The 26,800-nt window shown below is 44.2% G+C and overlaps 1 protein-coding gene across 2 annotated transcripts in view; it reads left to right on the forward strand.

The window, feature by feature from the left end:
- Positions 1 to 6,819: 6,819 nt before the first annotated feature.
- The window catches only part of CREB1 (cAMP responsive element binding protein 1), a 41,290-nt gene continuing 21,309 nt past the window's right edge, over positions 6,820 to 26,800 (forward strand). Inside the window, exons 1-2 of one of the 2 annotated variants that reach the window (XM_054210207.1) lie at positions 6,820 to 7,080; positions 26,559 to 26,680. In XM_054210207.1, the coding sequence (XP_054066182.1) occupies positions 26,567 to 26,680 (114 nt within the window). In that variant the 5' untranslated portion in view covers positions 6,820 to 7,080; positions 26,559 to 26,566. The remainder of the gene's footprint in view (positions 7,081 to 26,558; positions 26,681 to 26,800) is intronic. The other variant, XM_054210208.1, reaches the window with a different exon arrangement.

Genomic DNA, 26,800 nt, shown 5'->3' on the forward strand with positions numbered 1-26,800 from the left:
GCCGTCCCGGGACTGATGGATCCAGGATTTACTTTTTGAGGCATGTGTTGCAGTCTGCAATCAGCCCCGTGCTATTGCACTACAACTATCCTACCGCCTGGGTTAAAGCTGTCCGAAATACTCCCTGTACCCGCAGTGCCCATCTGCTCCAGGTCAGTACCCCATTCATATTACATTTGCGTGTCTGGTACTTTAGTGAATGCTGACAATATCATTCATCCTTTTTTCCAGTTCTTAAAGCAACAGAAAGTTTTTGAGTATAGGAGGCCCACAATCCGTGAAGTATGTGATAAAAGGGCTTGATAGGTAAGAAAAACATCACCATTGTTTGGAGCATAAACAGGTATTTATAGCATGTCTAAGCTCTTCCCTGGCCAGCAATTCATTTTAGTTCTTCCTTCTGGGTGACAGTCTGTCATGTGAAAACACAAGATGCTCTTCAGAGCTTAGGTGACCTTTAGAGGTTCAGCCCAGAGCAGTTTTGCTGACATCTGGCACACGGGGGACTTGCCATAAGAGGGAATAACAACAATAACCAAGCTTCTGCAGGGCCGTCATCTGTCGATCCCAAGGCAGGGAAAGCAGCATGGAAAAGGAGGGCAGCCAAAAGGCCGTACCTGAGCTTGATCTGCAACACCAAGGCAAAGTCACACCTTCGCTAAGTCGTGCAGGGGACCAAGATAGGGGCAAAGGAGGCAGCCTGGTGGGAAGAGGGTTTAGTGGGAACACAATTCATCATTTATCTTTGCATAAAGAGCAGGGGCCTCAGAAGCCACTAGACTAGGGTGAGCCAGGATGTCTCTGTAATGAGAAGATGCTGTGTGAAGAATTTGGTCTAAATGCACAGTTAACTCAGAACAAAGTAACCAAAAATAGAAATGGCTAAGCAGGGATTAAACAGGGGTCAAGCAAAGTGAGAAGAAATTCAGCTTCATGAGGAAGACAGGGAAAAGTGAAGCTATAGTGTCAAGAAAACAATGACTTTCAAGAGGCATTTTTCATGAACTGAAGGATAAACCTAGATTTCTCCCTAGTCTGCGCAGGAGTTGTTCAGATGGTGGGCTAGGCTGGGCTTACTGCAGTGTGCTGGGGGAGCCAGAAGATGTATTTTACTGGCTATGCTTAAAAAACACAGCACACTGTCAAAACATCAAAACGCTGCTTGCCCTCATCTGTTCCTGCGCTCCTGCCCTTGAAACATCTTCTGAGGGGAAACTCTTCTTCTGGGGAGATCATATTTGAGAATTCAGAAATGGGCTGTTATTTAGTAGAGAATATAAGCAAAAGTGTTCGGGGCTCAGAAACCAATTGCCACGCCGGCCAGAGCAGGCAAATCCTGCTGCATCAGCCTCTGAGCCAGGGAAGCTCCTCTGTTCCACGCAAGGTGAGTCATGGTGGGGACGGCTGTGTCCCTGGCTTGGGACGGAGGATTTCCCCTCCCCAGCTGCTCCGTCAGTAGAAGAGACATGATCTGCTCTGGCAGGACGGTGCAGCAGCGGGGCTCCACATTTCAAACGGCAGGGGTTAAGCAAAGTGACCAATTTCCTTGGACTAATTGAGCATGCAATCTGCCTGCTTGTAAAGCCTGTATTTGGCCAGGAAGATTTATTACTTTTAGCAATGATGAATGTCCAAGAGCAGTGAGGGCAGACCTGAGCTGCAGTTCATTAACTTTAAGTGGGATGATGTTGAAAAACCATTTCTATTTTTGGTTATTTTGTTCTGGGTTAACTGTGAATTTAGACCTAATTCTGTAATAAAGTGCTCAGGGGGGGCAGTGAATCGTGTTCTCTCTGGCAGATACTAAACCTGTAGGGTTTTGTCCTTATCCTGATGAGTAAGCAGTTTTGGCTGGTCCTGAGAGGCTCTGAAATGACAGAAGACTGCTCTGTATGGGAGTTTGAAGTTAAGCCTCCATCTATCTCAGAAGCAGAGACCGAAATGGAGGACTGACATTTCTTTGCCATTGGGTTTCAGAATAACACCTTTTTATCACCTTCATCTTCTCCTCAGAATGCCATCATCAGTTCAGTGCTTTGTCTGTGCTACTGAACAGCTACGTCCATCACAGGGGTATGGCGGCACCCCCTGCCTTCCCCTACATCTGCTTTAAAATCAGTTGCTCTCTTTGTACAGGTGGGAAAGTGCAATGCAATACTCCTTACACTGAAAAGCGCTGGACACTTTACTAACCACCTAACGTAACATCTGCCCCCCTCCACATTCATTATTTGCAAACGCTCTCCTTTCCTCCCTTTCCTTGGAAGAATACCCACTAGTGAACGGAGCTGCGAAGCCCCAGAGCACACCTTGCCTTCTTTTCTCCCCAGCAATACTTGCGCTTAATGTCATCCTTGTACAAAACACCCTCTCTCTGTCCCTGCACTGCAAGACCACACTGGTCCTCTAGAAATTGTCAGGGAGTATTTGATGCTGAAAGATTATTTTGTTATAAATCACTCCCAGAGGTAGCTGTGGCCTGTAAAAAATACTTTTGTGTTGCTCTCTTTACAGCAGTGCGTAGACTGAAAATGCATGTGTATGTGTGTTTCCACAATAAATATTATCTTGCATGGTACCAGTGTCAGCAGGGTCGACTGCTCCAGATTGCCGTGTATGAATTGTGGCCCTGACACACCTCAGAACCAAGCACAAACCTTTCCTGCTCGCCCATTAGCCTCTACGAACCCTGGGCCAGGGGCTAGCAACCTGCGATGCTGTATGCAAGGAGTCCACCGCCCAGGATAACCAACCTGGAAGCTGCAAAGCTAATGAATTTGCCTCTGAGGCTTAACTGTAGGAAAAGTAATTAATCTTGCTGGGTCTCACTCATCATCAAGCAAACTTTTGCTGATGAAAAAGAAAACTGCTGAGCATTCCAGTTCACTCCCCAAACCAGGCTCTCCCTGTTGGACTTTGCGGGTAATTGGCGCATCATTACTATCCCATTTTCTACAGATTCCCCAAGAGGAAACGGTGAAAGGAATGCATAAATGTCAGTGAGGGAAGGGGGGTTTGCAGCTCAGGCTTTCACTCACACTCCCAAAAAAGTTGTGGGTTTGCTTAGGGTTCGGATTTTGCTCAGATCTGGTGAGAGGAAAAAAAAACGAACAAAAACAAAACCAGAAAACCTGTAAGGGAAGAAGGAATGTCCAAAAGAGTTGTCAGGAGGCTTCACAGCAGTCGTGTATGAGATGTTCACCCAGCCCTGCCACTGAACGGGTATGAGTCAGGGCTGAATCCAGCTCCCATCCACATATGGTCTAAGCCTCAGCCAGGGGGTAAGAGATGAAGATACCAAAAATGCATAACACTGGGCGTAATCTCAAATCACTTCAGGCATCTGGCCTATCCCAGGCATCCGTTTTAGTTTGAGATAAATTGCTCTCTTGAGTTGTCTGTTATATTGGGAGCCTACACTGGCTGGCAGAGAAGTGGCCACCACTACCAGATGCCCTTCGCAAACTCGTCAGCGAGCTGACAGACTTTCGGAGAAGTGCCGAGGAGCCGGCCAGAGAGCTGTGGGTGAAAGCAGGGCTGGCAAGGATCAGCAGGGCACCAGGGTATCAGCCATGCCCTACACGGGCAGTAGGATCAGAGCCGCACAAGGAGCTGCCGAGCTTGATAAGGGCAGCCATGGCTAGTCTGGGGGACCGGGTGTAGTTCAGTCCCAGCAGCAGCAATCTCATCAATCAGGCTACCTAGGTTTCTGATGGGAGCCGTACACTGCTTTTAGTTGCCTTTTAGTTGCCTTTCGAGGATCAAAATTTATTCCCTTGAAGGCTTATTGCTGGGATTCTTCAGGCTTGCTGCGCCAGGGCAAGAAATCCAGTTCTGGGAAACACGCATGGGTGGAGAATGTATAGGATTTGGGTCATTTGGGGGAGAAAAAGAAGCTGATGCAACAGAAACATTAACACAAAGGGGAAAGAGAAGGATGGGAAAACAGATAAAGAAATGCATGAGTCAAACAAGAGACACTCAGATGGCTACATTTCTTCTGCTCATTATAAGTATTTTCTCACAGAAAGTACTTTACTCTTCCAAGAAGAGCACAAAAGCTGATCCCTTATGCTTTGATCTCAGAACCACTCCTTGAAACCAGGGGTTTTAGCAAACTATAAAATCCACACAGCAAAACGTCCATGTTTTAGCTGAATTAAAGTATATTTTTAACTAGCTATTTTGATTTACATCTGTATATGGTAACAAAATGCATAGAAGATATGTTATTAAACACACATTAAAATATTAAAATCCTGTGCAGTGGGGCTAGAGTTCAAATGTTAAAACACTATCAAAAACAACCCTCTACCTTATTTTCTAGTGGAGTGAAATGAGAAGGATGTGATTGTGAGACCAGCCTTTCGCACCTCTGCTGGCCATTTAGAGTGAGAAGCGTTTCCATTCACTGTCGATGAATAGTCCAAATTAGAAACACTGATTTTAGATTGCTCACCTGTCTCAAAAGCTTTAAATGGCAGAAAACTCTGCTCCCAATAGCAGTTGCAAAGGACTTACTTAGTGGGTCGAGCTTTTATATCCTAGTGGACTCTAAAAAGAGAAAATCACTTCCCAAAATGATGTCAGCTGTACACTGCAGCCAGGATTGGGCATGACCCAAAGGCACAGCACAGGTCCACAACACCGGGGAAGAAGAGGGCATGGGGAGGGCGGCAGTGGAGGCCATGCTGGGCTGTAACCTTGGAGCTCCTGTCTGCAGGCAGGGCAGAGGGAAAACGTACGTCAGAGGCAGAAAATGAGCTGTGGCCCAAGCCATAGTATGTGCTGTCAATAAAACAATGTTTTATCTGTTGAACTTAGGCTGCGTTTTGGTTTTTTTTACACATCAAAGCTGGGTTTTTTTCAGTTTATTTTAGAATAACTGCAATCAAGCGCAAAGTAATCGCTCCCTGCGCCGCCTTTTGTTATTTTTGATGGAGTTAGACAAAACTCAGCGTAAGTAAAATCAGTTCAACCTTCTTGAGAAAATAAGACTTCACAAGAGTAAAACTAATTTACACCATGCACCGGTGTTGTCCGATGAAGTGTCTCACGGGGCGGCTGTGACAGGCTGGCTGCAAAAATCAACCAGATTTGGAGCTTCAAATCTTGTTATGTAGTGCCATCTTGAGGTTTTGTGAAACAAAAAGTAGTTTCTCCAAGGTTATGTATAGCTTTTATCTGTTTGTAGTTGGAGAAGTTCATTCTTCAGGGTGTATCATCGGGTGCATTCAGCTGTGTCTGTGAACTGGAGAAGACGGAGCTGGACTCACCCAGATGGAGCACCGCTGCCGGGCCCATTCTCTGCTCCATGGTGGCATCGACTCTTTGAAAAACCTTTCCTAGAAGTTCACCTATCCAGAGTTTAAAAACCCCAGCAAGGGACATCACACTGGCACTGCAGATGAGGGCGAGGGCCACAGAATGTGGCCACTCCTCTCCTCTTCTCCAGAGACACAAACCCGTATCTCGTCCCCTTCCCCATTGTGACAATGTCTGTCCTTCCTGAGGCACAGCGCTGGCGCCATGGGTGCAAACTGCCGCCTCGGGCACAGCAGCTCTGAAAATTGTGGGTTTTAGAATCATAGAATTATCTAGGTTGGAAGGGACCTTTCAGATCATCGAGTCCAGTCATCAACCTAACACTGACAAAACCACCGCTAAACCATGTCCCTCGGCACCATGTCTACCCATCTTTTAAATACCTCCAGGGATGGTGACTCCACCACTTCCCTGGGCAGCCTGTTCCAATGCTTGATAACCCTTTCGTTGAAGAATTTTTTCCTAATATCCATCCTAAACCTCCCCTGGCGCAACTTGAGGCCGTTTCCTCTTGTCCTGTCGCCTGTTACTTAGGAGAAGAGACCGACCCCCACCTGGCTACAACCTCCTTTCAGGCAGTTGTAGAGAGCGATAAGGTCTCCCCTCAGCCTCCTCTTCTCCAGGCTGAACAACCCCAGCTCCCTCAGCCGCTCCTTATGAAGACTTGTTCTCTGGACCCCTCACCAGCTTCGTTGCCCTTCTCTGGACTTGAATTTTTTACAGCGTCAGTGCCTGGTGTCTGCACATCTGCCAAAACAGGTCTGTCCCTCCAGCGCTGGTGGAGGCCAGTTGCTCGGGGCTGGGGGATTTCATGGGGATATTTGTGTCACAACAGAGGAGCTGTCACCCTGTGCCTGGTTTTGGGCCGGCATGGCTGGCCAGCCACAGGGCCAGAGAGGGCAGGGAGGGGACGGGGCATCGCAGCACAGTGAAAATGGGGCAGCAGAAGGTTTAGAGGAGCAACATGAGGGATCTGAGTGCTCCACCATGGCAGGGACACCACACAGGCAACCGGCATTGAGGAGGGGCAGCATGGCCTGGCCGCAGCACCTCACCCACCATGTTGTGCCTGTGAAGATGAGGGTTTTGGGGTGAGAATCAGAGGCCTGAGTTAGAGACTGGGCAGCAGTGGGACACGCAGGCAGGGGATCCCCAAAGGGGTAAAGGGGAGCAGGTCCCCCCGGGGAGCCAGGGGGTGCGTGGGGACGTGAGTGGGGAACCCGGGTGGACCCGTCGCCCTCAGCGGGGGCTCTGGGGCAGACGGGTGGGCGCCCGACTGTTTCCGTGACGTCTCCCGCCTTCCCGGCCTCCTCGCTCCCTTTCCCCCCCGGCTCCGCGCTTTCTTTGCGGGCCGCCCCGGGGCGGAAGCGCCATTCGCGCCTTCCCGCGGCCGCTCGGCTCTTTCCGCCTCCCCCCCTCCCTCCGGCCCGGCTTCGTTCGTTTCCGCGGTCGCTCGGCTCTTTCCGCGGGGGCTGGCGGCGCGCTCGGCCGTTCCCGCCGCCTGCCGGGCGCTCGGCGTTTTCCGTGAGCGCTCGGCGTTTTCCGTGCGGGCCGCGGCGCGCTCGGCGCTTGCTCCCTGGCTGGCGCTCCTCAGTCGGCCGCTGCCTGCCTGTCGCCGGGCTGGGAGCGCCTGTGTGTGTGTGAGTGACGCGGCGGAGGTGTAGTTTGACGCGGTGTGTTACGTGGGGGAGAGAATAAAACTGCGGCGAGATCCTAGGCGCGAACGAAAGCAGTGACGGAGCAGCCTGGTAACCGGTAAGAGGAGGAAGGCGCCCAGCAAACAGGGGCGGGGGGGAGGGAAGGAAATGGAGCCCGGCGGGGACCAGGGGAGCCGCCGGGCGGCAGGACGCGGGGGCCCGGCCTTGCACCGCCCGCGGGAGGGGCGCCCGCTTTAAAGATGGAGCCGAGCCCTGCAACATCCCCGCCGCCGCCGCGCCGCGAACAAAGGATAATGGCGGATGGGAGCCGGGCCCCGGCGGCGGCGGCGGCGGCCGCCACGGCCGGGCGGCGGCGGCGACTCTGGCGGCAGCCAGCGGCGGCGCTCACCGCGGCGGGGACGGGGGATCGCGCCCCCCGGCCCCAGGAGGAGGCGGCGGAGGAAGACGACGAGGGGGGAGCGGCAGCGGCGGGGGGCGGCCGCGCACCCACCCGCGCCCCCTCAGCGGCGGGGCGCCGCCTCGGCCCGCTTCCTCCCCTCGGCGCTGCCCGCCTCGGCCGGCGGCGGCCTCCGGGCGCGGCCTCCCGGCCCCGCCGAGCTCCGGGGCCGGCGGTGGTGGCGGCGGGGCGGGCTGGCAGCCCTCCTGCCGGGGCCGCCCCGGCCCCCCGCGCCCCGAGTTTCACTTCCCCGGTGACCCGAGTGCGCTGTATAAATAAATAAACCAAACTCTTCCATGGTGGAAGGGAGTTCGTGGGGCGCTCCCAGGCTCTGTAACGAGAAGTTTTTTGGGGTTTTTTTTGTGTTTTTTTTTAAATAAAAAAAAAAAAAAATCTGTGGACAGCAGCTGGGGCCAGCGCTTGGTCTTGGTGGTCACTTTTATTCGCAGCGAGGGGCAGGGCCGTCCCCGGGAGGCTGCGAGAGGGGGGACGGTCACCCAACACCGGGGACATGCCGGAGGGAAGAGCTGCGAGCCCGGTGCGCGGATCACGTAACGGAGACACGGGGCCCCTTCGCCGCCTTATTTCTTCCCCGTTAAGTATTTTTAACCCAAAGCGAACTCGAGCCTGGCCGCGGCGGGCGAATCTCGGTTTGGGATTTGCTTTTGCCAGTTTTCCACGGGCTCTGAGGTGCTGGGCAGGGAGCAGGATTTGACCTCTCTCCCTGCTTTAATAGCAAATGTCAGCCCGGCTGCCTTTTCCACCTTACGCCAGCCTTGCCTTGCTGCAGCTGTGGGCTTTTTTTTCCCCCCATTTTGTTGCCTAGAGTAGAAGATGTTATTTTGACTTAATTTCTGCTTTCAAAACCTGGATATCTGTATTTTTGTCTGCGGTAATAAGTAAAAATGATGTGGCAGTCGTCTTAAAAAAAACTTCTTTTGACCAAAGATTTTTACACCTCTCAAATGTATATTTGGGATAAAAATAGGATAAAAATTTTTATAGATCATGTGACCCTTCTGAAAACATTTTTTTTAATATCTTTTTGTTTTCTTCTCCCTCCTAAATATCAAAATGCTTGCACGTAATCTGCATCTGGAATAACAGCCATCATTAATTTACTATTTTTTTTCTGGGGCTAGAAACAAGTTTCCTATTTTTTAAATAAAGGACTAGAGGCTTAGGAATATCAGATGTCTCTGTTTAGTCCCATTGTGACTACCAAACACTTATTTCAGAATACAGGAATTTTGAAACTCTACTTACTTCCTTTCCCTGCATCAAGAAATACAGATTTTTACAGTAAAATGTGGCCATTCCAGATGAGTATTTGTGATTTACATATGTAAATAGGCCTGTCCTTCCTTGTATGTTAATTTCTGTTTTCTGTCACTTCCACCACTTCTTTTGAAATTAACACCAAAGGTGCTCTACATCACTTCACTCTGAATAATACCAACATGATAAAAGAGTTTGTAAAGTTGTAATTAATTAATAGACATCTGAGGACTTCAGTAAGCAACGTAGCTGTTGATAGTCATTAAAGAGAATGTAGTTGTTGGTGTATTTCATTCATTCTTGGTTTGATGCACTTCATTTTAAATACAAAAATGCGACAGTAAATCCTGCTTGTTGTTTTTTGTAGCTTTAGAAACAACGTTTTACTTTATTTCATAATAGAGTGGAAGACTCTCGGATCCATATTTTCTAACACAGATCTCTGCATTTCCTCACCAGCTTTGTATCCTCACAGATCAGAGAGAAAAAGGAACAGAGAGGTGGTTGTGTATTTATATTGTGTGTATTTACATATTACAGGTGACCTAAAATGAAATATTTGCATGTAGGAAAGAAGAGTGTAATAATATTTAATGCTTTCATTTCATTGATAGAACATAAATGTTTAGATAGTACTTTCGGCTTTGTGTCTGTATCTGCATCTGATCTATATATTTTCTCCCATACTTTTGGTGATAAGGGTGTCTGCTACCCTGTGTGGGGAAAAAAAACCAAACCCAAAGGTCTGGAAGGGAAGAGGGGTCTGCTGATAATAGAAAATTTAGAAGCATCTCATTTAGACTGTCAAGTCATCAATCTTTCCTGAAAGCCTGCACCAGCATAGCTATTGCTGGTACTGATGTCAAATATAAAATATTCTGTAGTAGCTGATCGTATTCTGGAAAGTGGCTGTTCTGCTGCAGTAAGAAGCAAACAGCCTCTTGTTGCCAAAGTGCAGCTACAGCTCTGTAGGTGCACATTTTGATAGCAGACAAGGCCCTGACTAGGAATTTCTGTTGACACCCTTTTGAAACAAATGGGATATTCACACTTCACCTCTATTTTCGGATCTCTGGAAGCAAGTGGAGATCAGTTACTCATGCCGCACTTCTCAAGGCTTTTCTGCAGTGAGAAGGCCGTGGTAGCTTTCTGCCGCTAATGTAAAGTTAGTTTCATGGGACATGACAGCAATCCTCATCTACAGAAACAACCCTTCTGAATTCGGTTTGAGCTCTCTGGTGCCCTACCTGCATACAGTTAAAGCTTCATGACAAGGCAGAGATTTTTCTCTGAATTAAAAATTGTGATGCCTCATCTGCAGTCTCTGTGGTCACATTTTGTGGTGATTATGAAAACCTGAGCAATCTGTGGTTAATAATTTTTGTACATCACCTAACATGAAGGAATTGATATCTCTTTTATTCTTCAAAACTTCTAAATCACCTGGTTATACTGCAATTAAAAAGGTGAGTGAGAACAAATACGGCACCTTCTGTTTCTGAAATGGCCTTATCAGCTGTGCAGAAGATGAAGCTGTGCCAGGGTTTAGTTGGTCCTTTAGATAAAAAAGCATTTGAAAAGAGACAAGGATTTTCTCATTTCATGCTGCTGCTGGGTATTTTTTTTTCTGGCAGTGCTGGATTTAGAGTATCCTGTGCAAAGTGGAGAGAACAGAAAACTAGGTGGTGGAAGAGCCACTTAAAGGGGAGAGGGCAAAGAATTTGGAGGGAGTGTGTTCCTGTTTGGATGCATGTGTATGTTTTATATATATGTAGAACATATATACATACATACAAGTTTAAAGCAGCACTGATGCTTGTTAGGTACTCTAAATGATTTTGAGCAAACTGCATAGGTATAGGGTTTCTGTTACCATTTAAGATAATAAGCATACCTGGTTTTCTCCTGAGAGTATTGTGCGATTTGATGTTTGTCATAAAGCAAGCCCATTAGGTGAAAGATGGAAAAATAGTTCCAAAGATAGGAGAGTCCTGCCAATTGCTGTTCTGGGTTTCATTACTTTTCAATTGGTCTCTGACACAAGACTACACTAGCTACTTTAGACAAAGCTGCAGGAAGCCTTATAATTAACTCTCTTGAAGCTACCGTCATGCAGGAAACTGAAACAAAAATGTCTACCCTTGATGTTTTCACACTTTTTGGAGGGGAGCATGGAAGTGATCTGTAAAAAATCTCTGATGCTCTAAGTGTTGTTCCAGCAATAGCTTGTTTGGTCAATGAGGTTATCACCAAAACTTTTTTCGCTGCATTTGGAACAGCTGTAAAGCTGGGTTGTATTTTCCTCTTTTGGCAGAAACTTTTTCAGATAGCTTTCTAAACTTAGAAAAGAGCAGGTTCTTTTCTTGAGCAGACTCAAAAAATAAAAAATAAAAAAAAAGGTAGCTTGAGAAATCCAGGAATTTCTGAAGTTTATCTACTGCCTGATGGACTGAAACCATAGTTCCACATATGTTTTTTGACAATAATATTGGCTGAAGCATCTTCCATGTCTGGTGATTTGTTCATGTCCTCTCCGTTGCAGTGGCACAAATGTTTGGGCTGCTGGATGGTAGGCCTGACTGGGGAAATGATCCAGCAGCATGAGGGGTGGGGAGCCTGATTATTTTTCACCTGGATCATTCCCTCCCCTGTTTGCTGCATGGTTGCACAGTATCCATACCAGCATAATCAGGGGAAGGAATGGGTCTGGAATGAGCAGGAAGATAAGGGCAGCTCAAACAGCAGCACTGCTAAATGAGAAAATGCAGCCTACATTAAAATTTTTAAATTATTGCTGTGTTTTGTAACTAAGCTGGATGGCATAGATCCTGTTCTGGGTTCTTCTTGCTGCAGTGCTGGATCATTTAGCCAAATTTAAGTTTTTATGTGTGCCAAATGTGAGCAAATGAACATGAGCAGCAGCTGTTCCCAAATTTCAATATCATGTATATGTACTGTTTGTTGTGCTACTTATTTACTTGGCTTAAACACCTTTTGTGTGCTTTTTTTCACTTCCTCAGTCCTGTTCTCACATGTTTTGTTCTAACTTCTGGTCTCCCGTCGCCATTCTCCGCAGCTCTTTGCTGCAGTCTTCTTAATCATCTCTCCAGCAACTCTGTAACCTCCTGTGACGTTTTGGCTCCAATATTACCTGCATTTCTCTGATAGATGCTACCCTAAATCTTCTCTTGTTCTCTACTGTTATTCCAAGATCAGTTAGATTTTGCTTTCCCTTGCACCTTTCCTAGGATTTGAATATAAAATCTCTTTTCATCTAGCTTACCTTTTATAACCCATGGAGTAATGGATGGGAAGCATTATTTTCTTGCCTTTTTCTGATGACTCTTCCTCTGGCTCTGTGTAGCTGGCTCGGCCTCAAACTCTGCTGGTGCCTGTCCATTCCTCCAAGTGACATGCAGTATGAGCAGGGTTTGTAAATTTATGCCTTTGTAGATTGTGGAGAGCTTTCTCTTGGGGAAAAAAAAGCCTAGGGCATTACTATAGAAGTAGGACCCCTGCGCCTCTTCCTGAAACTCATCCAAATTTTTCTCTTCTGTGCTGATAGGAAAATTCTAGGAGATACCAAGGGAGGGAAGATGTGAAAAGGGACACCGTCTACTAATGCCACAGCATAATACTAATAGAAGCCTGTTGCTGTGGTTTCATCTGATAGAACTATATGTGGCTGTCAAAAGACAGACATCTTACTCTTTCCTTCTCTTCTGCTCCTGGTTGTGTGGTGTTCGGCCATCCCTTACATTGCTGTAGTGTTGATTGGTGTAAAATCTAATGAGACAGGTGAAATCACTAACCTTGTAGAAAACTGTGCTTTTTTTGTTAGGCTATTTTTTTGCTGTGTGAGCGAGCTGAGTTGGTTAGTGATTGAGATGCCGTTCACACCAGCATGGGGCCAAATTCACAGGGAGACTGTAGGGAAAGGAAGGGGACACACACAGCTTTCTCCCTTCAGCATCAGAGAGCTGGGTCAGCAGGTGACCCGTCTTGGGGAACCACAGCATTCCATGATTCGGAGTGAAAGCAGGAAGAGTCGGGCTCTGTCCATGGTGATCGGAGCCACATCCATCTGTTTGTCCTCGCGGCTGGGGAAGCTATGGCACAGCAAGTGCCTCAGTTGAAGAAAAATAAAAAAAAAAAACAAGAGGAAAGTTTCCCTCTTTTGAAAGCCTGGTGACAGCTGTGTGGTTGAACTAGTTACTCCTTATCAGAGGCAGGTTTCAGTCTTCTCAAGACTGTCAGTTGGCCCAAGGCACCTGGGTGGTGACCTCGCTTTAGTTTCACTATTACTACAAACTGATAGATGCCTTAGCCTGTCTGCCTGAATTTAAAATAATAATTGTGGCTGAAACTACTCAGATGAAAGTTGTAGCGTAAGGTCAGTGTAGCATATATAACCACACACGTTATCCTGGGTTGGGTAGAGGAAGAAGTATGTTACCTGCTGCAGACAACTGCTTTGTCAGTCATGTGGCTGTTTGAAAAATGTGTCTGCCCAATCCTCAGAAAGATAATGTTGACTATATAAGAAATAATCATCCTGTTTCCGGCCTCCCACTCCTAAGCAGTGTCATCAGTAAAACAAGAATAATCAAATTACAGAATATAGATTTCTTTTCTTCAGCATCTTTGTTGACTTCCCACAGCCTTATGACACCTGTACCCATGACTTGATCTACTTTGTTTTCATTGGCAGGCCTGGCTGCAGCAGGGTAGACTCTGCTCCACCTTCCCTGTTCCTGCTCCTGTGCCAGTAGCACCAGTACGGCTGTTTGTCAGGCAGTGGCGTGAACTGGATTGGAAAACTGGTCCGGGATAAAAATAAGTTGTGTTTTCTGTCTGTAGTGCAAGTGGGTTGCCCTGTCGCATTTACTACACAGCCTCACAGACAGCTGTAAAGGTATAAATAAGAAAGGATGCGGAGGAAAGCAGAGCCTGAGCTGGCAGTGCTGCCAACAGATACACTTGTAAGACTGTAGTTTGCAGAAAGCAAGATTTTCTTTTGTGTGCAACACACTGATGCAAAACACAGATTCTGTTTCCTTTTCTGTCCCTTTCTGGTTCGTCGATGGCTCCCGTTGCTTACTCAGGGTCGTCGTTCTGACCTTCAGTGTTACCAGCAAGACACATCTCTGTTCAATGGAGACAGCTGTGTTGCCCACAGGTAATGCTGGTCTTAAACTCCAGTTCAGTGTTTGAGAACCAAGATAAATTATTCTCTGTTCTGGAGATGACACTTTTGCAGAGTAGATCTGCCTGGAAAGCACATGAGGTATCTTTCTCATTTAAGAAGCTTTCCAGCACCGTCTGGGAACATGTAGGAAAATATAAAAATACATGAAAAATAAAACAAAATCCAAAATTTGTCAAATTAGTCAATTAATCAAAATTATTTTACTACAAAATTTGGTTACTGTTTCATCTCAGTTGATTTTTAGATAGAGGGTGGGCCGTAGATTTAATTTTGATGCATTAAGCAAGATAATGTGTCTGCTATTGCTTCAAGACTAGTGGTAATTGACCGAGCAACAATGACTGCAATATAGCTAGTAAAGCCAGAGCAATTTTAGGATTTAAAATATTTCCAAGTCTGAGCTGTGGCTTAAGCCCCAAATCTTTTGGTTTTAATGTTGCAGTAAATTTTGTGAATAGGATGCATTCAGAAGTTGGACAAGGGCAAGGTTTGTGAGGAGGTGCTGTTTTTCTTGTGCATACCTGGGCATACTCTACTGTAGCACTCAAACTGCAGAAAGGATTCAAAAGTTTTCACTTACTAGAGAGCGTTGCAGCAAAAAGTACTCTATACTGCCTGTTAAGAAAGAAACAAAGCTATTAACTCATAAGAGAAAGTATGCTGCTTGTACAGATACAGGTTATTTTGAATTTGTTTCAGACATTTGACTTTACATCTGGTAATTGTCAGCTTTGTATGAATAATTCAGTCTATCTGACTTTCAGATGACCAGCTCTAAAGGTAATCTCTCAATAAAACAGTGAAAGCATTGGTCTGAGACATCCATTTTGTTGTGTTGTTTTTTTAAAATAAGACTTTCCAATATTTACCAAATTATATAACTTCATGCTCTTATACTATGGGTTGGACTCTAGAAATACCACATTCCAGTACATTCCAGGCATCAAACAGAATGAGCAGTGTTTGGTTTAATAGCTTGTGCCCATAAAGCTTGCAGCGTAAATATATGAAGTGGCATTTTTAATGAATTAATCCTTTAGCCACTGACATTCAGAAGTGGGTTAGAAACATCAGCAGTGGAGCTTCCCTTCTCACCAACAGACAGAATCTCAGCACAGACACAAATTCTGCCTAAAACTTTCTTGTCGAGTTTAACTATGCTGCTGGCAATACCTAAAACCCTGTGCTTGCCCTGAATTTCTTAATTGATTTGATAGTTCTCTGAAACAGAAGAATGATGTGAAAACAAGTGGGATCTGTATCACTTTGGTATTCCAACATCAGACCCCTTTCAATATGCAGTATTTTGCAGTGACCTACACTATTCAGACCTCAGGCTCTTTTTTTTTTTTCTTAATTTTTACACAAACAAAACAAATGGATGATGAAATTCGTATATCTAATTTAACATTTTAGATCAAAGAACTTCAAATACTAACAGTTGCCCTCCCTCATTACAGGATGGGAAAGGAAACAGTATTGATGGGAAAGTCCCTGAATTTCTGGGACTTCCCAGAAGGTTAAGTTTCAGAATATAAATTTACATTCATATTACATTAGAATGTCATCTTTAATCAGTGTAATCTCTAAGAACCTTCAGTCCAGTCTTACAGTACGCTATTCTGATAAATGTGACGTGTCTGTTAATATTTTCACACTGTAAAATTAACAGAGGCTCTGGAAACAAATTACTTGAGAATGGAAAGAGTTCAGGTAATAATAACCATGTTTACATGGTTATCTGTCTTTATCACATTCCTGCATATGCTTTCATTAAATCATACCTGGTATGTAATTTAAATTATTACAATTTTTGAAACACCTGTATAGAGATGATTCCTTTCTCTGTTGCAGGTGTAAGGTTACTGTATGTTGTATTCTTGGCCCTTGGGCTTGGAGCACTCAAGTTAACCAGACTGATGTCAGTCTGTGTAATGCTCTGGGTTGTTTTGGGTTTTTTTAGTAAGTTGTTCCTGATCTGCTCTGAGCACCAAGAGGGAGCTACGTGATCTTCTGTATAATTTTAAAGTAGCTTTAGTTTTGTTCACTTAAGCATTTGTCATGGACCCTGTGACCGAGACTATGCAAATCTCTGTACCACATACATACAGCAAAGCCTGTGCAGGAGCCGCTGTTATTGAATACCCTTGTCTTAACAACATCATCTTCCCACTTCACTCTCTCTAGGAGAGTAGCTCCATTCAGCAGTCAGTCATCAGTCCTGTAGTTGTTTGCTGGGAACAAGTTTCAGTAGTTTCTCCACCTTGGAGGTAACCATTTATTTAATTCAAACATGTGTAGAGTCACTCCCTACAGAGCTGCACACTGCCCCGGGGATTGCAGCAGTTCCTCCAGCTGATGCCTCTGACCTGGGATGTTTAAAGGTTGCTTGGCACATGGACAAAGATCCTTACAACATGTCAAAACGTTGTCAAATATTTCATGCAGCATTTAGGTGGGTCTTTTTCTGTCAGAATGAACGATGGGGCGGTAAAAGGCCACAAGACACAGAAATGCATATGGAGGAGAACAAATATGATCCATCTGAATGACTCTGCAAGTCAAGTGGAAATCTCAAGTCCTGACAGGTCTGTCCAGTGGAAAAAAGGAACACATGCACCTTCTTAGGTGGATCTTAACCTTTCTAACTCGGCATCATTTTCTGCTCCAAATACTCCTTTCATTGTTGGTAGGGACACAGTCCTCTTTTCTAACATTATCTCCCGTTTTCTCCCTGTCACAGGGGAAGGAGGAGGTCTCTGTCCACTTGCAAAATTAGCTGTCTTTTCTGTTACTCTGGACTGCCTTAGCTCTTCCCCTGGAACACCTTCACATGCCAATATTTGCTATGAAAGGAGGTGGCCCAAAATGTTCTGCTTGTTGACCGGACACAGCAGGATAAATTATTTATTTGGCATATCTAGATAGCCGGGTGGTACCAGAGCACTGTTTCCAACTTGCTCACTGTGCCAGCCATGTACAACCTACCTCCTTACACAGGGGTCGCGTAGGTGGTGTAGCATGGTGCTGAGCCCAAGCTAACAAGCCCTACTAAGAGGTAGGCTGTACCACCTTGGGCACAGGGCCTCGTTAGCGGAACAGAGATGTTAGTCCATTCTACCCGTTGCCATACTGAAATTACTTGGGTTCAGGCTGCATCAATACACCCTATGTCCTTTAGGTGGGTGGTGTTTCATGTCCAGCAAGCTTTCACCACGGGATGAACAAGTTCCATCCCTGCCTTGCCAAGTGAGGTGCCCGCTGTTTGCAGAAGTGGGCACCGTTGATGAGCTGCAGCGCCCAGTAGCATCACAGGGGCTCCCTTTTGGAGGCAGACCGGCAGACACACACACGTTACCTCACTGGTCTTAGTACAGATGTAGTCCTATTTTCCTTTTTTCGTTAAAACCTGCCATCAGACTAGTGCATGGTCACAGTTTCACACTGAGGTTGGAAATGCAAATAGAAGTGATTGGCTTCATGTCACTGCAGTCGGTTACGGTGGGAGGTCGGCTTCACATCTCATGGAGTCATCTATTCCTCAGGTCTCCACTCGCTGCTGTTCCAGTCAAAGGCAAAATTTGACGAGGGCCAGAAATTAAACCTCATCATGAGTGGCTATGCTGATTATTAATTTGCTAGGCCTGTAGCAAATTCTCTAGCAAAGAGCTTGTTCCTGGAGTTTGTGATGAATTCGGTGGGAGCGATAGCTCCTAGATGCTGTCATAAAAAAATCATCCGATGCCGGTATTTTATGTTGTGTTAAAGATGTCTGTGTACAAACGATACTCTCCAGATACATAGTTGTGATAATTTTTATTAAGTAGCCAGCAGCCACACTACACATGGCAAAGTGACCCCCAGTACTTTCAGCAGACAGGTGGAGAAGAGGCCTGTATTTTGACAATTTCACGTGGTTTCATTTTTTGTGAAAGGAAAACTTCTTTCTACAGTTAGTAGGAATTGCAAGAAATCAGCATAGGTTGAAAATTAGGTGCTTTTTGTGTTCTAAAAATAATGCCAGAGAAAAGATGGTAAGCTGTAGTAAAGTGCGGTCAGCTTGTATGTAAATGCACTGTATAAACATAACATTGGTAAGAAAAGAACTACAAAATGTGCTGAATTCTCAGAAACAAGCAAGTTCTCATGAAGTCTCTGTGAATAGATTGTGTATACTGCCCAGGACATCCTTAAAAATCTATATTTTCTTTAAATTTCAGTTTGCAGACATCTTTTGGGGTGTTTTGGGGTGGGTTTTTTTCTACACACATTCACTAATGGTGTTTATAACTAGTTCTCACAATTCTGTCACACGTTAAGGATCGCAGACATAAAGCATGTGAATTAGTCTTTTAATACCTTAAGTGCATTCAATATGAGGACAGAGCATTTATAAATAGAACGTATTTATGGATTATGTTTTCAATAACAATAGTAGTTACTCAATGACTTTATAACCCTTCTGGGATTTGTTTTGACATTTTGTTTTGTCTAAGTGAAGTCTGGTAGCATTTTGGGGGAATTTGTGAATGCAAAAGGGATAAGACAGTGGAGGGGCATTTGTTTGGTTTTCCTTGTTAATGCCTTAGGAAATGCTTGCTCTGGTCTCTCCCCTCGGGCTCTTCTACCAGGCTCTTTGCAGACCTATCCCGAATATTAGATAAGGTTAGGAAAAAATTTTTTTTAAAAAACACATATATTGTCAGTAGAATTAAAATATGTAGGTTTGGGTTTTTTTAAGCTGTGCAGGGGGGTTCACCCTTACATTTAGTGCCCAGTTCACCGTCTCTAAGGGAAAGGTTGTAATTCAGTCAGGTCCCTTGATTCTATATTGAGCAAGAAAAGGCAGTATAGATTAAACCTGAACTAAAATATGTGCGTGTACCAAGTGCTTGCTGCTGGATACTCTTGTATTTGTTTGTTCATAGAATCTGTGATACAAGAAATAAATTGCTGTTAATTGCTGTCAGAGTCTCTTTTCCCTTTAAAAAGCTTGAGGGCAGAAAGACTAGATACTAGTACAATGCCACGAGCGTGGAGTTAAATCAGGAAGATCCAGCAGTGACAAGTGTTTAAGAAACTTTCACTCACACACCTTACCTGCTCATACTGATTCACCATCTGCCTGTTAAATGTCAGCTTGCTTCTGTTATGCTAACAGAGAACCAAATCTAGAGGAGATGGCTGATTGGGGTGCTCGCCACTGTAGCTGTGAGATTAAGATTTTTGGTCTCCTGCTCTTGTTTTAAAGTCTGCCACTGCTTTTTCTTTAGTGAAAGGGAAATTGAGCATGCAACACAAGTAGTTTTTTCCAATACTTTCTTCATTTACATATCTAAATCTGTTAAGTGTGAGAAATTTTCACCGACTTTGGAAGTGCAGCTACAACCACACTGGAAGTTTTGTTGGGAAAGTCATGAGCCAGAAAAGTTTGTTAGGCATATTCAGGGCTCCTGGTTGCATTTCTTCTGTGATCTGTATGAAAACACTACATTGTTTGCCTCTCTTGCATTGGCTGTTAACAGCATGTATTCAGTCAGCAAAGAGTTTTCAGACACTTCTCCGAGTGTCATATTGATGGAGACAGAAGTGGGACTACAGGTATTACGTTCAGCTGATGGTCTGATTCTGCTTTGTGCAAGATCTCTTTACAGTGAGATTCAATTTTTCTTGTAAGTTAAAGATCAAGTATTTTAACTTCAGTGACAAGAAGAATTTTTCCGGGTTTTTATTCCGCAGTTTGCCTGGCAGATTGCTGTGTGTCAATGCAAATGATCTGAAGACCCTTCTCCATTTCTTGGCGTTTTCAGTGGAGTTGGTTGTTGAGGCCAGTCTTTTACTTCTGCCTCCACTCGGTTTGCCCGGCCCTTGTGCTGCCCTGACCCAGAAGCTGGCGTGACCATGTGGTGAACCCCTTCAGAGAAGTAATAAAAAGTAGATTTAATACAAAGCAGCAAACATTGGTTGTGTTCACAGTATGGCACACAGTCTTGTCACCCTGAGGAGAGAGGGCAGGAGGAGAAAGTACCCACAGGGCAGCGGCAGGGGCAGTGCCAGCTTGGGATGACAGAGAAGATCTGGTGTAAATTGCAATTCCTGTGCCAACCCACTGCAGTCATTAGCGACAGAGAGAGATAATTATGGGCCTGTCTTGTCCTGTTGAGCATTTGTTACTGGTTATTTGAAGTCCCGTGTGTTAGCTGTAAATAAAATTATTTTTCTCTGAACACTTTCAGTCTGGCAGCCATTGAATGGAGTTCATAAAGCGGCTGTTGGGCCGCGGCTGAAAGGGCTGCCACGCGGCAAGGTGACAGTGGAAGTGTTTAGAGATTTCATGCGAATGTTCTCAGTACTTGCAGTGGAAAGGTGAAAACAAAAAATAGCATACGTGAGTGGTGTTTGGTGACCCTCTCAGTGCTTTCACAGTGGATCTGTGGCTTTATAATGCCACATATATTAAATACGGAGTGAGTTGAATTCCTGGAACTTTGGATGGTGGAGCTGTATTTGCTTCCTTGAGCAATCGTACTGGCACACCTGCTATGAATAAAGCCAAATACAGGGTTTGAGAAACAGGCCTTGCCTCAGGTTCCCGCCCCCCTCAGCCCCCTTGCTGCTCCGGCCCTTTGCTGTCGTGAGCCGTGGGGTGGCTGAATATTGAACTGGATCAGGGGCCTCTGCAGGTGGTGGCTGGAGCAGTGTCTGCCTGGATGTGGCACAGGTTGGGCTCAGAATGGGCATAGGTTTGTTGGGTCTCTGCTCTGCACTGGTTTTGGAGGCTGTCGTGCTGTTCTTCAAAATCTGGGTGTGTACTTTAATAAAATAAAACCAGAAGTCATCATCTAGGCTGTGGAGGAGAAGGAGACTTCAAAGCGTGTCACGTGGTAAAGCCGTGCTTGCTTGTGAGCAGGCTGTGGCAGTACATCTGACATGTAAAGTGAACCGTGTTGCCTCAAGGTGTGGTTATATTGTATGGCCAATAACTGTCAGCATAAGCATTGACTGATAACAGTGAATTGTCACCACGATGTTACTAAAGAGAAAGAAAAGAAAAGCACAGAGGGAGAAGTAGTACGTTTTATTGTGCCAGCTGGTACAACTGAAAAGCACAGAAAGCTTTGGGGCATTCAGGACCTTCATGTACAAAAAGTGGATGGAAAGTTGTATCTGCTGTAACAGCCACAGTGAGGTATTTTGGTTCTGGGATTTAGTGGTGTTTGGGAAAAGACCTCCACCTTTTTTCTTCAGTCTATCCTGGGAAAAAAAAAAAGCAGCCTTGTCTGTGGAGCAGGAGAGCTCTATGGCTCGTGTGAGCAAGGAAAAGCCAAGGAGCAGAGCCTAATGTTCAGGAAAGATGCTGGCATTCACAAGGACATTTGGGACAGGAGAAAAAGGAGAAAGCAAGATATGCCAGGGAGACCACAGACGTGGCAGGCTGTGAGAAGACAGAATTATGTCTTCCTGGCTCTGTAAGGAGATGGGAGAGGCAGTAACTCTGCTCATGCTCTGAATACATAGCATTGATGCTCGCTTTAAATAACAGAGATTACAGGATTTACCATTATCTGTAGCACACCTAGTTCAGCATCCTGTCTTTAAGATACTGAAGATCAGTAGGCACCTCAAAAGACTACTGGAACCTGCAAGAATGTGGCATAATTTTCTCCCCTCATGAAAGTCTTTATTTGAATTTTTAAGGATTAGAGACTGATTTAAATCTCATGAGGTTTTATATTCCTTTCAGTTCTGCACTACTTTTGGTATGAAATAACCACACTAATTCTGGATATTCTTGGATATTCTTGTAATCCGTGTGCATGTCTAACCCCTGTTTGAATCCTGATAAATTGCTTATCAGCATCAGCATCAGTGCTCTATTTGTGCAGTACATAAAGTGTGAAATTTCATATTTTTAATAGATATTTTTAAATTTTCATTTTTATACTTTTAGATTTGTCACCTTTCAGCTTCACTGTTCTTATAATCAGGCAGTGCATGTTTCTCATTTACTTACCCTGTTACTAATTTAAATATAGATTTTTAGTGTTTGAAGCATTTCTCTCTTTTCTGGGGAAGATACTACAATTCTGTCCAGTCTCTTCATACAACAGGTTTTCAATGCTGCAAATACTTGCTTTCTCTGAACACGCAAATTCCACAGAACCCATTTTTAACGCAGGCTCCCAACCTCTGCACTGTAATCCAGCTGATGTATAGGGTCCCTCTATACAAATACGATTTTTAAAGATTACCCTGTCTCTCATTACTGTTGCAGTCTGCCACTTCAGCTTTTCTTGTTACAGATGCATGTTAAGCAGAAATCTGAAGTGAACTGTCTGCAGTAGTGCCCTGGCCCCCTTTCCAAGGTTATGCAACTAACGAGACAGGTTCGTTTGGATTTTTCTACAGTGTGTGTAGTTCAGTTTCTCTGCATTCTGCAACTCTTTGTGTTTATTAGCATCCGTCTTCTGTTGCCCCGCTTGGTGTAAATTCAGCTAGTACAGTTAGTTATCTTCTGCTGAACTTCTTTCTCCCAGTCCTCATTTGGCTAAAAACAAATCACTGTGTGTCAGCTGAACGTTTCACTATTTGGCTCTTCACCTCCGGAGTTTCAGATCATTAGTATGTATGTTGTTAAGAAAGTGTCAGTAAGTATAATACTAGCTCTTTTGAACTAATAAAGACAGTTGTGTACTGCGTAAAAGTCATGAGTTAAACCGTCTCTAACCAGGTAATCTCATCAGCTTTCTTAACCTGTGTTCAGAGTTCATAGCTGGGGTGTTTTAGACAAGCGGGCTCTGGTTTTCCAGCACTGGTTGTTAATAGCTAACTGTTTTTTTCAGTTAGTTTCATTTAGAATACTTGTTTCAAGATGAACTACAGCAATTGCTAATTTTTTTCTCAAAATGAGGGTGTGTATCCTCTCCTGACAAGATGGAAAGTAGCCTGGAAGCAGGGAGGAATAAGAAGGTGTGCTCCCGTGTACCTTCCCTGCCCTGGACACTTGTTCCCCACCAGGACATTTTCAGATCCCTGCCTCCATTCGAGAAGTCCTGGTGTGGTGGTTGCCAGGGAAATCAGTGCCAGGGAGCCGGGTGGGCCATTCTGAACGGGGCAGGAGGAGCAAAGGGATGGGGTGGCGGGGTGAGCCTGAGCACCCACAAGAGCAGAGAGACACGGGGGTACCCGTCAGCAAGGCTTGTCTAGACTAGGGGTATAGAGAGCTTAGAAAGGAGGTGCAGGATTGGCATTCGTTTGTGTGTGTGGGGAGGTTAAGGGTTCAAACCAAACATCATTTCATCTGTTACATTTCAAGAACTAATAGGAATTGACAACCTTAATTTCAGCCATCATGGTCTCATCTGTACACACAACTTCAGTACTTACAATGTTGTAGGTGCCTGGTCTTGTATATCTTCACAATCTTAATCATACCATAAGTTAAAGCAAACATGAAACAATGCAGTAATCAGTGTATCTGGAATATGATGTCATGATGCTCAAAAATCTGATTCCATCTTTTTCTCACAAGTTATTGTGAAAGGTAGTAGTGAAGATGTTAGAATACAAACACCGTCATGTATAAGTGCAAGGTAAATTGAACCAAATTCAAGAGTACTTAGAACTTGCAAATAACACGAGACTAAGAGCTTGTGCAAAAACTACAAGTGACATTGGAAACTCACTGTGTCAAGATGTAAGTGTTGCAGGCAGCTTCCTGCATTGCTTGGTGCTTACTGTGTGTTATGAGGAAGTTCCTTTTAGGTGTTTGCAAGTCACGTTAAGAATTTGATTTCCGAAATGTTGGTGTTGTAGAGGAGGCAGCACCTCAAACAGTTAATGCTTTTGCTGATTACGTATGCAAAAGATGATGCAAGTGTGGAAACCAAGCTTGTAAAATCAGAGGTCCTTTGCTGAATAGTGTGTGAGAGGAATGAAAATTCTTCCTAGGAAAGCATTGCATTTATCAGCAGGAATTTGGCAACATCCACCTTTGCGAACATTGCTAAATACCTCATTCAAGAGATTCCTCCCTTACACGTTTTTACTTACACATCTACACTTGCATATCTATTTCTAATGCCATTTATATAGCAATTGACTCCATACTGGAGTCACAATTTCTATCAGCAAACAAAAGCATTGTTAGTTTTGCAGCATACTTTAATTTATACATGGAAAATTGTTTGTTAAAGTTCTTTTTGCATACTTGGCTGGGAGACGTTGCTGATGCAAAAAGATCTGCTCCTGAAACGGTTCCGATGATGGTTCCAGTCTTTTGACTGGAGTCACTATGACGCGCACATAGGAATTGGGAAAAAGTTGTTGATTTGCCTACCTGGCTGATACTCGCAAAAAAGTGTTAAAACTAGGTACCTCCTTAAAAACTATAAAAATCAAAGGGAAACCTATGGTAGTCTGGTTTGTAGTTTGCACTTTTGAAAACGCAGAATACTCCAAAAGAAAATTGGGTATATAACATGTAGGACTGAGACTGTTAAAATATAATTCGTGTGTTAAAGTTGGGATGGAAAAGCACTTAAACTGTTGTCATTAATGAAGTCTCTAAGAACTGTTGGTAATGTATGCTGCAAATAGTAATAGTGCCTGGGTTTTCTTTTGTGCTTTCTGGAAGGTGAAATGCAACATGGAGAAGACCTAGTAGGAAAGAATCGGGTTATTCTATTTGCATGGACACGGGCTATTCTTGAAATTCTTGTAAAATGTAATGTCTCAACTACTTAAAATGCAGTGAGTTTACAATTAATTTCTTTCATGGACAGTTTACCAATATATACATATAGGTAGAGTATTGTTTCTCTGTGAGCATTTGTCGGACTAATACCTGGTTTATGTGTGACAAAAATAATGGCGACAGGGAGAGGTATAACAAAATTCCAGGTGCTTAGAAGAATTTAATTTGCTTTTGCCAAAAATTTATATGCTTTCTTTCATTGCTTGTTTTTAAGGAAAATCAGGTTTACTTCTTTTCCTTCTTTTAATTTCCTGAGAGTTTCTAAACTGATGTTGGAACTAAATATTTGGTACTTAAATATTCCAGTGTTCACACACCAAACACAAAAGCTCATTTGAACAATCACTTACGATTCTAAATGTACAGATTTTGATTTATATACATTGACTTCCTTTCTTTGGAAGTGAGATGCAGCTACTGGTTTGAAATACTGTTTTATCAGTGTTGATTAGCAATCATTTACTGTAAGACAGACATTTCATATTATCCTCAGGGTTGAAGTGTGACTCTACTGCTTTAGGCAGTATATCTCCAAAGAGTATTCTATTTCTTCTAATACTGAAGTGTAGTTTGCATTGAAATGGCAGTTTCCCTGACTTTGTGTTTAAAATGAAATGTCTTGAATGTGGTCATGGTGCCACCACCTGTATTGACACCTCTGAGTCTTGTCCTCGGGGGTGGGGGGGGCAGTAAAGTTGAGCAAGGAGAGGGGCATTTCTCCTTCTTTCCACCTTTCTTCTGATCTGATCTTCTTATCCTCTGCCTCCAAGCCCTTTCCCAAAGCAGAAATGCTCTGCTGGTTGTTTTTCTCCAGCTCTGAAGAGGGATGTGCTGCCTTGGGGTAGCCAGAGCTCTGAAGTCGATTGGGCAGCACAGGGTGGTACACAGAATTAGTATTGTGGCCATGGAGGTAATGTCCACTCTTAATATTTGGTATTTGGAGTTCTGTATAATACAGTGGTATATCACCATTGGGCACATTCCCTTGTGTTTTGAAGCTTTTTTTATATTAAATATTCTCATATCAGTATTTAAAGAAAAACTGAAAAGTAATTTTCACAGATTGGTGCAGAATTTAACATTCCTTGCACTCTGCCTACATGCATGAGTTTGGAAGTTATGCAACCTCTTTTTATAGGATTGTGGCTTCTGGTGATCTAGGTTTGCTCAGTTATTGCTTAGAAATACGAGTGTATTAGGAGCTTTATACAATGCAAAACTTAGGTCATGACAGACTACCCCTTGCCTCTCAATATAAAAATATTTATTTGCAGTAAGGTTCAAGTAGAAATGGCTTCCATCGCTATGTATACTGACTTGAAAACTACCGAGTAGAAAAGACCGAGTTGCTGTGACGTAGGGCTGTACACACTCTGGTTGTGGAAAGAATTTGCATGGAGGTGTTGCATATTTAGTTCAGACAGAAGAAAAAAGAAGACTGAAAACAAAGTGCCTGACACAGGAGCAATTGCTGTTGGTTATCTGCAGCTGCGGGGGAGAGGGAGGGCTGTGCCAGGGCACATTGTCACCTTCCTGCGCCCTTCCTGACAAACCACCAGTCATTATTCCAAATTGTGGAGGTACTAGGTCATCACAGTGCAATTGCTCAAGCAGTTTTTTTAGGATGAGCAAAACGCATTTTTTTTTTCTGATCTTGTTATTTGGAGGAGACTGGGCCTGTTTTTTCAGAGACATTACACACAGAAAAATCCACCTGAGGCAGACACCTGGCATGAAAAAATTTTGCCTGAATGCTAATAGTTTGGCAACATTTTAATAAGCAAATGAAAACAGTATGTAGTAATGGGAATTCAGCTGCAGTGATTGCTACCAGATCCACCAAGAATAATGGACTTGCATGCCAACCCAGACTTATGACAAATATTGTGATTGTAGGTAACTAAATGACCATGGAATCTGGAGCAGAGAACCAGCAGAGTGGAGATGCAGCGGTTACAGAGGCAGAAACCCAACAGATGACAGTACAGGCACAACCACAGATTGCAACGTTAGCCCAGGTATAAAAATCATACGATGTAATAGTTTTACCTATTGGATAATTTTTTTAAGAGGAATAATGTCTGCTCATGGGCCTGAGAGAAGGTACCATTGATACAATTCTGAAACAGGTGTGATGT

The sequence above is a fragment of the Rissa tridactyla genome, chromosome 7, assembly GCF_028500815.1.
Source record: "Rissa tridactyla isolate bRisTri1 chromosome 7, bRisTri1.patW.cur.20221130, whole genome shotgun sequence".
NCBI classification, from domain to species: Eukaryota; Metazoa; Chordata; class Aves; order Charadriiformes; family Laridae; genus Rissa; species Rissa tridactyla.